This window comes from Genypterus blacodes, unplaced genomic scaffold, assembly GCF_046128005.1.
Source record: "Genypterus blacodes isolate CSIRO-AG114 ecotype Tasmania unplaced genomic scaffold, CSIRO-AGI_Gbla_v1 ptg000129l_1, whole genome shotgun sequence".
In the NCBI taxonomy this organism is placed as follows: domain Eukaryota; kingdom Metazoa; phylum Chordata; class Actinopteri; order Ophidiiformes; family Ophidiidae; genus Genypterus; species Genypterus blacodes.
In genome coordinates this window covers 645,001-660,792 of record NW_027466931.1, presented here as the reverse complement: position 1 = coordinate 660,792, position 15,792 = coordinate 645,001, and the positions used below count along the sequence as shown (strand labels likewise).

The window sequence follows — 15,792 nt, the reverse complement described above, 5'->3', positions numbered from 1 at the left end:
TAAAATTGTAATAAATGTGTAATGTTGTGATGCAGGTTGAAATTGCTGCTGGGGCAAATTTTGAAATCTAAAAAAACCTCTGCGCCACACTGAAGCCGAAGTTGGCATTACCGTCGTCAACATGAAAGTGAAATTGGTTTGTGCCAGGAAGTGTTTGGTCAGGTTCTCATACATTGATGAACAGACAGGCATCAGAAACGTGGCACATTCTGGAAGGGAGAAACACCAGCTCAGACGTGGTGGCAGCAGAACCGAACATCACGGGGAGGTTCACCAACAGGTTCACATCGACCTTCAGCAGCCAACTCATCTGATTGACGACAAACCCGACTGCTTACGTCCTCCTGAAGGATTAAGCAGTCATCAGTTTTGTGTAAGTTGAAGTCAACTATCCCCACAGTTTGAGAAACATCGTTTTGTTGTTTCAGTGTCAGCACAGGACTTCATCATCAGGACTTTCTTCCTCATTTTCAGAAACAAAAAGACAAAAGAAAGAAAGTTGGCTTTGAACTTCCTGACAAAAGGAAACTTAAGAGGGTGCTAACACTGTCACATGATGGACTGATGACTGGCACATGATCATGACATGAATTGAAAGACACACATCACTGCCAGATCATCACTGCATTACATAATCCCCAGTTAAGATGCATTCTGCTTTCGGCTGGAAAAAATATCAAGGTGAAGGATTTTTGTCATATGATGATTTTTAAATGAATTAAAATCACACTTAACTATAGAAAAAATAATTTGAACTCATTATTTAGAGTTCACTCAGACAGACGACCTCTGACCCAGGGACTGTAGATAGAATACAGACTTGTTACAGATTGAAATTCCTGTCTGTGGTTTCCTTTTTGGTGTTTTGGAGTTTCCAAAGTAAGACCAATGACCTTCCTTATGGTGATGTGTCATCATGTTGTGTAATAAAAACACATTTAACAACCTCATCAGCCTCTCTGACAGGACAGGACGTCGGCCTGAGAGGACACCAACAAATCTTCCTCAGCGGAGGAAATCTGAGCAGCACAATTTGCCCACCGAGCAGAAGGTAAGAGCGCAAACATTTACTATCTGATGCAATTTAAGGAATATTTCTATACATTTTGAAAAAAACTAATTCAACTTCACATCAGGAAATTGTGGATTTTAATTTCATTTATTCAGTTTGTCGATGAATGTGGCAGCAAATACTAAATAGAAAAAAACAAAAATGTGCTCTTCATCAGTGATAAAGAAGATGAAGTCCGTGACCAAGATGGGTCCACATGTGCTCAAAGGGATATTCTGTGAGTGTTTTCCACTGATATTGTTGTTATAAACTCCATAAAGTCAATGAAATATCACAAGCCGTTAAACTCAGTCTTTCTGAATTAAAGTCGCCTTTCTGTCTATTAATGTGTTCTTGCATCAATTTACAGCGTACATACAAATGTTTGAGTAAAAATTTGAAACATGAAGTTGATTTAACTGGAAGTCAAATTCAAGATTCAAACCAATTTAAACATGCAGAAGCTGCAGAGACACATCGATGGATTAGAGAAGTTTGGTTCTGGGTTTTATTATAATGTTCTGATCATCTAAATTGTTTTCAATGCTTTAGTTTTTGCTTATTTGCCTTTTTTAAACTGCAGATCACAGACTCTACATTGCTGTAGTCGGTCTCTTCGCTGTCCCCTCATCTATCGTTTCCCCGTCTGCGGTCATGACTCACATTATGAGCATACACTCTACATAGTTCTGCTTTTGGTTTCATCACTATATGATGAAATAAAGGGGTCAAGTTTGATCGGACTTTCCAGGAGGACATGTGACAGCTTCACAAAAGAACTGAATTAGAGAATGAAAAACAAAACCACCAAGGATCATCCTAGTGCGTGTGTGTGTGTGTTTCCTCCACTAGGCGTCACTGTTCTGCTGCTTGAGGTGATCCAGCACCATCCAGCTTCTGCCCTGAAGGAACATCTGGCTGGATGTCTGAAGGACAAAGACTACAAAGAGCTGCTGCACACTGTGAAGAACGGCCTTCCTCACATCAACGCGTCGCATCACGTTGCTATCGTCGGGGCGGGGATGGCCGGACTGACAGCAGCCAAATTACTGCACGACGCAGGACACAGGGTACAACAAAGACTAATTCATATTTCATTGGGGGGGTTATTGATAAATGAATTTACCACTCTATTTTTCATCTCAAATCAAGGATGCATGAAAGAAGAAGGAAGAATTAAAGTTGAGCTACGTTCAGGTCGCATTTCAAATGTTAGCTGCAGATTTGGATTGCACTACTCTGAGTGGCAGTCATACCAACAACACTTTCTGGTCCAGCAGCCAGCCAGTAATTCAGTGGAAAACTTGCACAAAGCGGTGCAGGTATGAACACTAACTGGGGGAGTCCAAGCGCCAACAGTCTCACGACAGCTGGCCAAGATTCTGTTCCACTTTGCACAGATTCTTTGCACTTGGCCATCAATGATAATCTTTAGCCTATACATGCTCATGCTCCTTATTGGCTAACAGATTCAGTATGCTGTTTTTTGTTTTGTTTGAATAGGTGACCGTGTTAGAGGCCAGCGGTCGAGTGGGAGGACGAGTGCAGACGTACAGGAATGAACAAGAAGGCTGGTACGCTGAATTGGGAGCCATGAGGATCCCAAGTTTTCACCAGTGAGTTGGCACAACATGTATTGAGAAGCAATTACATAATTTATTTACATATTTGCCACTCAGCAGTAAATTTTTGAATGCTACAACATTAATTCATCTTACAGTGAAACAAGGCATAAATGCTTCCTCTCTCAACAGCATTGTCCGATGGTACACGAAAGAACTTGGGGTCAAGCTGAACAAGTTCATCATGAGTGACATGAACACATTCTACCTCATAAAGGGGCTACGAAAGAGGACGTACGCAGTGGAAGCAAACCCCGACATCCTGAAGTACAAAGTACCGAAAAGAGAAAGAAAAATGTCAGCTGAGGAGCTGCTGCAGCGAGCTCTGCAGAAGGCAAGGCGAAGGAATTATTTACTCCTTGAATCAAACTTACAGCATCATCGTGATGATGGTCAGGGTAATATGTGACACAAGGGAAATTGTTCTATTTTCTAGGTGAAAGATAAAGTGGAGGCAGATGGCTGCAGAGCTGCACTGAGAAAATATGACCGCTACTCTGTGAAGGTAAAGCACAACATGGTCCATGGGCAAATCACTTGAAAACTTAAATGTGAATTGAGGATTGAGGAAATTATTTGAAATCCAATTCTCTTCATCAAGACCAAAGAATATAAAAACATGTTAACAAATAGTTATAAAATACCCAAAACCTAACCCTAATAATAATAATAATAATAATAATAATAATAATAATAATAATAATAACAATAGAATAAAGAGGAGCAAGATTTCAAGTCCGGTTTCAAGTTTATTTATCATGTGTATAGCTCACACAGGTTCACAATACACTGAAATGCTTGTAATGAGGAGGGACCGGGTCAGCTGAGCGGTAGAAGCACAAAAAATAAAACAGTGAGATAACAACAATACTACTCATTATAATAGCAAATAATGATGTTTTATCATTTCACAATTATAAACATAATTATTATAATTTATTATGTATAATAACAAATGACAAAATAATAATTGTCAAAACAATACGATAAAGATAATGACACAGAATAAGTGGCAGTGTGTTTTGTAGACAAAGTAAGAATTAAATAAGGTGTATACAAAGTAAATTGCAATATGGTTCTAGAATGGGTAGGAAAATATGTTAAAGTGCAGACAGGTTATCCGGTATGTGGTGTTGGTTCAAGAGTTGATGAGCCTGATGGCCTGGTGATAGAAACTGTCCTTCAGTCTGGTGGTGCGTGCAGCCATGCTCCTGAAACGTCTGCTGGACAGAAGCAGGGAGACCAGTCTACGTGCTGGGTGGCTGCGGTCTTTTAAGATGTTGCGTGCCTTCCAGAGGCATCGCTGAAGGTGCATGTCTTGAATGGCCGGGGACTGTTGGCAGTGATTTACTCTGCTGCCTCCGCCACTCTGTAGTGCTGTGGGCAGAACAGTTCCCGTACCAGACCGTGATGCAGCCTGTCAGCAAGCTCTCGATGATGCCCTTGTAGAAGATATTGAGGATATTGGCGTTCATGCCAAACTCAGTCATGCCAATGCAGTTGGCTGAACAATGTCCCTGTTTTTCCCCTTATAGTCTGTGATGCAGCGTAAACCGCTCCACAAGCGTCTGCAGTCTGAACAGTGGTAGTTGGATTCTACCTTGTCCTTGTGTTCTCTCTTGGCATCCCTGATAGTCAGGTCTTATCTGGCTGCTTTGTAGGCATCAGTGTCCCCTGAGTTGAAGGCAGTGGTCTGCGCATTAAGTTTCCAGTGGATATCTCTGTCAACCCAGGGTTTCTGGTTGGGGTAGGTGCAGACGATAGCATTTGGGACGATGTCATCAATGTGCTTACTTACTGTATATAGCCTACAACAGAGTCTGTGTATTCATTGATGTTGCCGTCTGCTGCATCTTCAAACAACTGCCAGTCGGTTGTCTCAAAGCAGTCCAGAAGTGTTGCCTCCTCCTCATTGATCCATTTGTAAATTTGCCTGGAAACCGGTTTTTCCTGTTTCAGTCTCTGTCTGTATGTGGGCAGCAGGAGGAAAAAGCAGTGATCTGCCTTTTCAAAAGCGGGTCGGGGGAGGGGTTTGTTACAATCTCTGAATGGGATTTAGCAGTGATCCACAGTCTGCTCTCCCCTAGTTGCAAAGGTAATGTGTTGATGGTATTTTGGGGGAAGTTTCTTCATATTGGCTATGTTGAAGTCTCCCAAAACAATGAACGCAGACTCAGGGTGTGCATACTCCAGACCGTTGATGATCCTGTACAGGCCGTCCAAACTACAGATTTATCAGCCTGCAGTGGGATGTAGGCGGCTGTGGGGAGGACAGAGCCGAACTCTCTCGGGAGGTAAAAGGGTCTGGCTCTGATGGTCAGCAGCCCCAGGGCCTGGGAGCAGTGTTTTTTAAGACACAGACATCCATGGCCCACGAAAAGAGTTAATCATAAAGCACCACCTCCTTTGGACTTGCCTGAGTCCGCCGCTCTGTCTTGCTGGTTGATGGAGAAGCCCCCCGGGCTGCCGGCACAGTCGGGCATGCTGGCTCCAGCCACATCTCCGTGAATGCCAGTACACAGCAGTTCTAAATGTCCCGTTGATGTGTAATACATGCATGTAGCCTGTCTACCTTGTTATCCAGGGACGGTTTAATATTTGCATTAGCTGACGAACGTAACTCCAAAAGTGTTAGTCTATCATACTGGATGTATGATAGTGCTGTGCGTTCTCACATTTTGGTTTTGCTTGAATAGGAGTATCTGTTGGAAGAAAGCGGTCTGAGTCCAGCAGCAGTAAGGATGATCGGAGACCTGCTGAATGAACAGAGCCTCATGCACCTGTCACTGATCGAGATGATTTACATCGAGAGCGACGTGAGCGACAGCACCAGGTAAGACCAGAGCTTATTCTGTCCGTAAAATTTTTTTCAAATCTGAGAGGTTGAAATCTGTAATATGTTGGCAAAAAGGTTGATATTTTCATAACCAATTTCTTAACCAATATTGCAGAACAAGAGTAAAAATATGACGATGTTTTTTTAGGTACGACGAAGTGACTGGTGGGTCAGACCTTCTAGCCAAAGCTTTCCTTGGTGTGCTCGATGTCCCCATCCTCCTCAACTCCAAGGTCAAAAGCATCAGCCAATCAGATAAGGGAGTGATCGTATCTTATCAGACAGACGATCATTCCTCTTTGACTGATCTATCTGCAGACCACGTCCTGGTCACAACCACAGCCAAAGCAGCCCTCTTCATGGACTTCCAGCCACGTCTTTCCCCAAAGAAGATGGAGGCCCTGAGAGCGGTGCACTACGACAGCTCCACTAAAGTCATCCTGACCTTCAGCGAGAAGTTTTGGGAGAAGGACGGCATCAGAGGAGGGAAGAGCATCACTGATGGACCGTCTCGTTACATCTACTACCCCAGCCACAGTTTCCGGGAAAACCAGACCATCGGTGTCCTGCTCGCCTCGTACACCTGGTCTGATGACTCCCGCCTCTTCCAAGGTGCGAGCGATGAAGATCTGAAAGAGCTAGTTCTGAAAGATTTGGTGCAGATGCATGGCGAGGAAATCAGGGCATTGTGCACAGGAGTGGTGGTGAAGAAGTGGAGCCTGGATCCTTACAGCCTGGGCGCCTTCGCCCTCTTCACACCTTACCAGCACTTAGAATATGCTAAGGAGCTGTTCAGAAGTGAGAAGAGGGTGCACTTTGCAGGAGAACACACCGCATTTCCTCACGCTTGGATCGAAACGGCCATGAAATCTGCCATCAGGGCTGCAACGAACATCAGCAGAGAGGCAAACCTGAACCACGAGTCCACTGAGGCTCATGTAAGAGACGAGTTCTAAGGTAACCGTTTGGTTTGGTATCGTCGCCGCTTTATGGAATTTTCAAGCAATATCTCATCCTCAATTAGGTTCTTCCTGTAACCTTACTAGTAAAGAAGTATAGCTGTTTTATCTTGTATTTCATTCGTAAATCATTGATACTTTGTTTAACAAGAAAAGTTTCCATGTGATGCCACGGGTCATGTGATATCTTGTCCAGATTGGTAAGCAAACTCAACGAGGTCTCTTAACTGTCAGATGGGTATGTCACATTCTAACCGGTTATACCCGCCCACCCACAAGCCAGCGAGTATTCACAACAGTAATCATTGAATCCCGTAACTTATTGAAAATAAACGTTTTATTTAACGGGAAAGCCGATTGCAACACTGTTATTCAAGTAAATTTTAACTAAAGGCATTCAATAAAAAAATTAAGCAGTCTGGACCTTGTATTTTACTGACAACATTAAGACCGGAGTGTTCTAAAGAACTCTTTGATATGATAACCTCCAGTGACCTGACTTGGACAAAATCAGCACCAGTTTCTCAAACAATAAAGGAATCAGAGAGCTCAATGTATTGGTTGTTCCAAAAATCCAAAACTGTTAAGGCCGACATTTTGTGTCAGGCAATACGTTTTGAGTTGAAAACATAAAGTTAAGACAACAATAATAATCAAGATGCCATGTACAACTATTACACTTCTACTTATCACATCAAGACTGTGCATGTAAACTGGCTAATGTTGTGGTACTAAAATGTCTCTTTAGCACAGCTAGCATTATCAGTTGTGAAAAAGCATAAGAATGAGCCAACAGGTGGCTAACCCCTCCTGCGTTTTCAGACTGTTCATGAAAATTTGCCATGAGCAGTGAAGCTGAAAGCGTTCTTTTCTTCACTGTGTTGGCAGTGGGTGAACCAAGTGGCACATTACTGCTACATTATTACAACACCTCTTTTGTTTCTGTGATTGCTTATTTATTGTTTGAATTTCAACATTTTTTTTTCCATCTATGTACTTGTCCAGTGTGTTGTTTTACCGGAAAAAAAGGGATTTGTCCAGAGTCAAAAATGATTCCAGCTAACCGATGCTAAAAAGGAACTCTTAATACTAGTGTTACAACGGCTCAGAGGGAAGATCCAAGTGTGAGTGTGGTTTATAAGTCGTCCACCTTCTACAGTTCTGCAGGTTGATCAGCAGGCCGTTGAGCATGAAACTGTTCAATTAGGAAGCTTGCTGAAGATGCAGACGAAGAGCGTGTTTTTTTAAATTGCTTGTTGCTTATTGCTATATATACTGTGATAAATATGAATGGCAAATTGCTGATGTTGGTAAGTGAACAAGAGCACTTTTTTTGGCACTTAGAGGAGCTTTTGTGACATCTTGGGGTCGATTAAAAGCTTTAAATTATCTAGATGAAGATTTCTACAAGTTTGTTTGCTATATTCTTACATCATTTAAGTCATTCCATTGGTCCAATTAGTTTCATTAGTTAATCCAGAGCTGAAAAAATGATGGAATACAAAACACTATCAAATATATATTCCTTTACATATCTTATGAATTCAATGAAAGAGAAAAACAGGAGTCATCCATGCTTCCTGTCCCCAAAAAGCAACTAAAAGAACTTCACAATCAAGCGGAATGTGTACAAAGTGTGGCACCAACAAACTGCAGCAGCTGAAGAATTTTGGCTTAAAAAATTTTTAATAAAATATTTTTCTGTAGGATTTCACAAAGCGATGGTGGACGCAGGAATGGAACTTCCTACCCTGCATGTTTCATTTAAGAAATAGTATGTGTGCATTGAAAGTTCGGCAGGGCAATTGTCAGTTTGGTCGCTTTCAGTTCAGTTACCGACAAGGCAGCGGTGAGTTGAGGCTGAGGAGGTTTAGGAGGAGACGTCACGTCCCTGCTGGTGCGAACATGCACCACCTAGCTGGACATTTTGCAGATTAAACACGGTAATAAATAAATACTAAGTTAACTATTAACACATTTGGAAGCATTCATTGTCTGTGCCTCCTTTGTCTCTGTACTGGCATGAGGCGAAAGCTATGGTCCGAAGAAAAACAGGTTCATCTCCCCCGCCTCCACTTTCTGTCCATTCGTCCATCCAGACGTCTGTCCGTCCGTCCGTCTGTCCTACCTCATTCCATCTGTACTTCTGTTACAGGATTTAGGAAAAGACGTTGGTTCTCAGAGTTCCCCGCCTTTGTCTTTAGTCATTCGTCGCGGCCTCCCTCCACTATGTGGTAGCGCTGCGCACAGCACGCAGGCAGAGAGATCGGCCAGGAGAACACCAGGGGAACGGTCGTCTGCACGTTCCTCTCCAGGAAGTTGAAGATGGGGTTCCACCAAGTCCTCGACAGGTAGTTGTTGGGAGCCTGACGTAGTGCCTGAACAGAGTGGAAAGGCAGAGTATTGTTTCATACTGCCATGAGCACCGTGTGTGTGTGTGTGTGTGTGTGTGTGTGTGTGTGTGTGTGTGTGTGTGTGTGTGTGTGTGTGTGTGTGTGTCATCTCTTACATGTGTATTGGCCATTGTGTGGTATAACCAGAAAATTCGGGTGGTGATGTAGTAGGCAATCACCACGTCGATACTGTAGTGCTCGTGGGCAATCAGGATGCAGACGGCTCCCGAGGCGCTTAGCAACCAACACAGCCACTGATACCACCGTAACCATGGAGGAGAGTCTGTAAGCAAACATCTCAGTGAATACTCAATACGAACATTAATGCCTATACTCAGGCTTACCTTTCCAAAAAATCATTGAAATGTTTAAAGATGGAACACAGATTTGAATTTTTCTGGTATAGATGAGTACAATTATTTAAATGTAAAATCATGTACAATTTAGATCAGTACAGATTAAAGAGTTGTATTGCCATCAATTACCCATCCAATATGGAATCAATCAACCTGTGTGTGTGTGTGTGTGTGTGTGTGTCCTTACACTCTTTAATGAATAGGTAAGACAGTGTCAACACGACGGTGTGACCACTGTACAGGAAATCCCCGCACATCAAGTGGGAGCCCGTCAGAGACAAACCTGGAAAAGATTTACAGAAAAAGACTGTGAAGAGCCAATCAGCACTTTTTTTTTCATGATATACAACATTATTCAAACAATGAAACAAGGAGAATGAGTTCAGCTCACTCCACAGACACACATGTGAACCTTTACCTCCGCCTGAGATCAATTTCAGGATCCTCCAGATCTTCCCTGTGGAGTCGTTTTCCAGCTGGACAGGAACGAGACGACATAATTAAGAGACAAACTGCACTGTTAATGTAGGTGTGTGTGTGTGTGTGTGTGTGTGTGTGTGTGTGTGTGTGTGTGTGTGTGTGTGTGTGTGTGTGTGTGTGTGTGTGTGTGTGAGTGTCTGTACCTTAGGAGCGCAAACCATGTGCTTTCCAGGCACAGGCAGGGTTGTGATATACATGGTGACACAGCGATACATGTAGAGGGTCCCGATGAGGAAGAAACACCTGCGACCCACAATGGACCTGGAGGGGGGCGGTGCAATTAACCAACGTATAATTTCAATTTTCCTTTTCATCTACTAACCAGTGCTGACATTGCCAGTATGACAGTAACATGGACTCATTACTGGTAGCGAAGCCATGACGACGACCTTACTTGTGTTTGAGAAAGAGCCACTGGATGCTCCAGAGGCCGACCAGGATGAGCCCGTTGACCTCGGTGACAGTGAAGGCCCAGGGTACCCGGTCCACGTAGTCGAAGAACTTATCGGGCAGCGGCGGGCTCACCGACTTGTCCGGCACCCTCTCGTGGACGATGGTGATGATGACTGTGGTGAAGACCAGGTTGAAGAGGGCGTACAGGAAGGCCACGCCCGTCTTCCACCACTCCTTGGGGAGCCGGTTGGTCAGTTCCTCCGGCATGGGGATGATGACGTAGTTGCGGTGGCGCTTCAGTCTTTTACTAAGACAGTGAATCAGTCGGTTCTGTTTGATGGTGTTGCTGTTGCTGCTAGCTCCGTTTCTGCCGTGCTCCCGCTTCTTCCCACTGTCGTGGGTGTCCACCGCCACCGCCCCAGGGCATGTCGACGGCGGGGCCGGCGAAGAGGAGGAGGCGTGAAATGCTAGGTTACCGTTGGCAACCCGAGGAGGGTTAGGCGGGTCCGACGTCTTTGCGTTGTCTTCCACATAGGTGTGGATCTCCTCGTCGTGCTGGAGGAGTTCTGAAGCTGCCATTGATAAACCAGCTTCAGGAAGTCTTGAAGAGAATTTCCCAAACAATAAGGAAGCGTTCTTCTGTCTGAAAGATTCTTCTGGAAAACAAGGAAAACACAGCTGATTATAAATGCGAAAGACCAGCGCCACAAGTTCTGCCTGTTATCTCCACCCATGACATCGTGTTTCGGATCAAACGTCACAAAATGTTAAGACAGTGAAGCATTTGGACCGAGCCGGATTAAAATTTGAACTTTTGACGTTCCTCACTGTTTTGATGCTACTGGCCGTCAAGTTGGAGCGACAAGACATTCTTCTTGTAAACACTAAATTTTAACTCCTGTGGGAAAAGTTCAAAATGGTGGAAAATCTAGTCAGACACAAATGGGCGTGGCCTGTGTGAACACACGCAGTGATTCCATGACTTGCGTTGTAAACATTATAAAGTTAGTCATCAAAATGGTGGATTACAGCACCGCCATCAGGCTGCAAAAGGTCACGAACCCACACCTCATCAACCCGCCAAATGTGATCCAAACAACATAAAACACAGAGAGGGAGGGAGGGAGAGAGAGAGAGAAGTCATGTGCAGGTCTCTCTTATCTCAGCTGTTAATCAAGATCAGATGGGTTTACTGACCTGTTTCTCTCTCCACACACACTAACACACACACACACACACACACACACACACACACACACACACACACACACACACACACACACACACACACACACACACACACACACACACACACACACACACACACACACACACACACACACACACACACACACACAGGAAGCAGCAGTATCATATTTGACTTTTAGTTACCTCAGACATTCCTTGAGCAGAAGACACACCCTCCCACACACTCACAGGTGACTGGGCACACAAACACACACCTTGTGCTAACACCACAAGGCACACACACACACACACACACACATGTTCGACGGGTCAGACCACGCTGAAACAAGACGGGGAATATTAGAGCGCCTTCTTTAAACGCAAACAACCCTCTGCTCCTCAACAAACACCTCATCCTCCTCACACACTCCATCTCCTCCATGTTGCATTACACACTGTCAGACTTGGGCAGTGAGCGAACACAGCTGGTGACTTCCAACCTCTTGTTTGCAACCAAGCTACCAAATGAAATGGAGACTTATCCACTTTTGACATATTTAGCACATTAGCAGGTATTGTGTCTACATGCTGACACACACACACACACACACTATGATTTGTTGTGTGAAACTCCTGCAGATTGAGATAAAACGGGTAAACTGTCACCGTCCTGCTAAATGCCTCCTCTGCCTGCTGTCTCTTCACACACCACTGTCTACAGTATATGCCAGTGTGTGTGTGTGTGTGTGTGTGTGTGTGCGTGTGTGTGTGTGTGCGTGTGTGTGTGTGTGTGTGTTGATCTGTTACAATTTGCACTGTTCTTGTTGTTTGTGATTGATAAGTTCTCAGCCACGTTTTGCCCTCACTTATTGATTTCAAATGAACTCTGCGGACGTTTCAATCAACAGCTAACCCAATCAGTCAAGCGGACGAGAAAGAACAGAAACATCAAATTAAGGCGCTACATTACATTGGAAGAAAATAAATATGGTGTGTATGACAAAATACATGATTTGCAGGCAACCTGTGTAAAATTAGGAGAGTTCATGTTTAGGATGTTATTCCATTGGGACATCACCTACTTCCCAACTAGCTAACTAGGTTACTTCATTAGTACATACAGGCATTTATATAATTAGATCTTATCTTATTCTTAGCTAGAGATGATTTTAGTGAGATACTCATCATGGGTCAGGCTCTGAACTCATCCTCATATTAGTCACACCTTCTCTTTTCTTTACTTCCCTATTTCCCACGTTCATTTGAGCTCCAGTGTTGTGTCATTCGACTCCTCAGCGTTAAAACATGTTTTTTCCCCTCAGTGAGCTTCTGTCCTGTTTACAAACTCAGACAGCACCAATCAAATCAGAAGCTAAATGACAAGCATGAGGTTTCAATTTCCACCAGTCCCAGCTGGTTTATCAACACAAGCAAGCACAGAAGAGAAACTGGTGATCACTTGGCTAAAAGTGATCACATTCAGTTCAGATAGTTTTATCTATTCGAAGATTGATTGATTACTTTAAAATGTAATTGGATTAGTGCTAATCAGAAGGGGTCCAGGGTGTGAGAGTGATTGCTTTCTCTTAACATTATATAAAGCGATGAGTATTAAAGAGGTGTGTTCTATCGTTTGTTGATATCGTTGATATCGTTGTGTGTGTGTGTGTTGACATCGCACTTAGAAGGTCAGAGAGTTAAAGTTTGACACTTTGAACGTGTGAACGTGTGAAAACCTTTTCCTGTTAGACGGATTGACTTATCGATCAATTGTTTCGACACTGTGTCCGGCAAACAATTGCGCAATTTCATTTTGGCATTACATTTGCAATGTACGTCACGACAGATTGATGCAAATGTTTGGTAAAACGTGTCTGTTGTTCGAAACCCACACACGGACAAGACGGAGAAACACACACACACATACACCTACGCAGAGACACACCTGTCCGGCAGTTAGGAACACGTTTGTGCCACTTTGTACGCTGCCAGACAGTTAAAACAGCTGGAGGTTGTTGGGTTTTCAGTGAATGAAGGACAGAAACAAACACTCACCGCTCTCACTCGCGTGTTTTCGTGGTGTTTTGCTCGTTTTCTTCGCGTTTCCTCCCGATTCAAACTTCTCCGACTCACTGTCTGTCTGTGCGCTCACCGGGAGACTGCGCGCGCCGGTTTGTGCCCGTGCATAAGGAGGCTGTTTAGTCACGCCCTCTGACGTCACTTGCTGTTGCGTCATGGTCTTTTTCCAAGACTCTTGACTCAAGAGAATCTTAGGGTTCGGCAGTGTGTCATATGATGTCATATATGAGCCAAAGCGCTACAAGGCATACATTGAAAGGTTATTTTCCCATTAATACTTTTATTTACAATCTGATAAGTTTCAATGTTTCATAAATAACTGGTGAAAAAAGGTTCGTCAAACGCAGAAGCGGACAGTAACGGAGTACTGTACTTAAGTACACTTTTTAGGGATCTGTACTTTACTCGAGTATCATGTTGGGGGAGTACTTGTGACTTTTACTTCACTAAATTTGAAAGGCAAATATCGTACTTTTTACTCCGCTACATTTCTACCCATAACCATGAGTACTTGTTACTTTTTCTAAAAAAATAAAAAATAAAATAAGTGGGGAAACCCTGTGGATTCAGTATTTTGTTGTTTCCTTCTTAAAAGTGATTGGATTGTACGGGTGCCACTGACAGGGACAGCCTATCAGCAATCACCTTCAGCTTTCCTACCATGAACGCAAACTCCATGGTCAGATGGGACAGTAATTATTCCGGAGAATGTCAGAAAAAATGACGGGGACTTACCTTCTGTAACGGTTCGGAAAAAATACCTCAGATAGTACAAGTCCCGTGCGAATACGACCCTGTAAAAACGTGTGTAGGTAGTCCGTCATGTCCTGTTTAAACGTAGTTTTTCACTGTTTCTCGTGCATGGAGGCACTTAAAGCCCTCGGTATCGTTGGCAGTCGAAATATAATAGCTTGGGGCAAAACCGAAGTGTTCTGGACATACGAACACCGATAAAAAAAGAAATCAAACTTATCAGAGGCCGAGACTTTACCACCACTGTTGATGGGTAATATTTGTCTTCATTAATTATTATCAACGTGTATAGAAGGGCCTCTATGCCTATTCTTTGCTATTATTATCCTCCTGCTGATGAATTTTTGAGCACGATATAAAGGAAGCAATGTAACACGCTCATGGCGACAGCTGGTGACAGCAGTGCGTAAATCAAGTTACCCCTCCCATTTCTGGTAGAATACAGGGATTTCGTAATCCCGTGCGAATTGGTCATTTATATTGCAGTCAGACGTCCTGAGGTAAAATTATTTTACCCCACGTCAAACTAATCCCATCCGAATATGGCTTTATTTGTGTACATATGCATATTTAAGTGGGGGAACGCTATTCTTACGACAACGTCACAAAGAATACTATAATCTCCATTTCACCACTGCTGTCTTGAGTGTACTTTACCTGAAGGCCTAGATTGGTCTTTTTAAACCATAAAGTCATTAATTAAATCATCAGAGCAAGTTGGAATGTTGAATAAAGTAACATAATATGAAAATGACTTTTTTGTCAATGATTTTATTTTCTATTTTTGTTACATTCTTCTAGGTATTAATATTAAAGATTCCATAAAAACTCCATCCAGGAGGTTTCTATAGGTAAAGGTAAGCACTGTGGCAGTAATAATACAATATTTAAAAAATGTACTCTTGATACTTAAGTACTGTAAAAACAAGTACTTAAGTACTTTTACTTAAGTAAACATCTGACTGTAGTACTTCTACTTGTATTGGAGTAAAATTTAAGAAGCGGTATCTGTACTTTTACTTAAGTAATGAAGCTGTGTACTCTGTCCGCCTCTGGTCAAACATTCTAATTGTCCTGGGATCACTCTTGGTTCAGGCTAAATATTTGAATCCTCTAAACTTTAAAAAATTAAATGAAATGGAGAAATGGGGGGAAAGTTCAAGCTCTAGAAATTCTTGGTTGTCGAGTTGCGCAAACATCCAAGATAAAGGAAATATTAAAAATGACAGAAATCTTAAAATTTTACTCCACTGAGACCTTTGCTGATGAGTTTTTAATCTTGTGTTCCTAAAAAAAGAAAGAAAATAATTAAAAAAGAATTAAAATGTATTTATGAAAACCTCAATCAAAGTGAAAATTTAAATGTATAAACAAATGACAAAATTATTTGTTTTAGAAATTTTGTGAAATCAACCAAAATCCACTCATGCTTCATGTGATCCACATCCTTTCAACAATAAATGGAGAGAGTGTGTGTGGGGGATGTCAATCAATTGGTCTGTAAAGCCCTTAGAGAAACATTGTTCAGGGGTCCAGCATTTGCATAGGTTATTATTTCATTTCATTTTGTTTACATTTTTATTTTTCCGTTTTATTTGCAGTAATATTAGTAGTGGGAGATTGGAGGCATGAATGGACTGACACACACTACTTAGAGAACATGTTGGAGAACAGTCGAGGTG

At 42.7% G+C, this 15,792-nt stretch overlaps 2 protein-coding genes across 5 annotated transcripts; one reads left to right on the top strand and one right to left on the bottom strand.

The window, feature by feature from the left end:
- Positions 1-159: 159 nt before the first annotated feature.
- LOC143010650 (L-amino-acid oxidase-like) lies at positions 160-6,583 on the top strand. 3 transcript variants are annotated; one of them, XM_076163064.1, is made up of 9 exons: positions 160-373; positions 967-1,051; positions 1,230-1,289; positions 1,904-2,121; positions 2,555-2,667; positions 2,806-3,007; positions 3,110-3,178; positions 5,370-5,506; positions 5,658-6,583. In XM_076163064.1, exons 3-9 carry the CDS (start codon positions 1,241-1,243, stop codon positions 6,463-6,465), a joined length of 1,596 nt encoding a protein of 531 aa, XP_076019179.1. In that variant the 5' UTR covers positions 160-373; positions 967-1,051; positions 1,230-1,240; the 3' UTR covers positions 6,466-6,583. The 3 variants fall into 3 exon arrangements, with proteins under 3 accessions (XP_076019179.1, XP_076019177.1, XP_076019180.1); XM_076163062.1 differs by having other exon boundaries at positions 955-1,051; XM_076163065.1 differs by lacking the exon at positions 1,230-1,289 and having other exon boundaries at positions 161-373; positions 955-1,051.
- A 1,449-nt stretch (positions 6,584-8,032) lies between these two features.
- Positions 8,033-13,443, bottom strand: sgms2b (sphingomyelin synthase 2b). 2 transcript variants are annotated; one of them, XM_076163066.1, is made up of 7 exons: positions 13,334-13,443; positions 10,092-10,746; positions 9,841-9,958; positions 9,636-9,693; positions 9,405-9,500; positions 8,978-9,144; positions 8,033-8,846 (listed from the first exon to the last, which is right to left on the bottom strand). In XM_076163066.1, the coding sequence occupies exons 2-7, from the start codon at positions 10,667-10,669 to the stop codon at positions 8,673-8,675; spliced, it is 1,191 nt and encodes a 396-aa protein (XP_076019181.1). In that variant the 5' UTR covers positions 10,670-10,746; positions 13,334-13,443; the 3' UTR covers positions 8,033-8,672. The 2 variants fall into 2 exon arrangements, with proteins under 2 accessions (XP_076019181.1, XP_076019182.1); XM_076163067.1 differs by having other exon boundaries at positions 10,092-10,743.
- Positions 13,444-15,792: the final 2,349 nt, after the last annotated feature.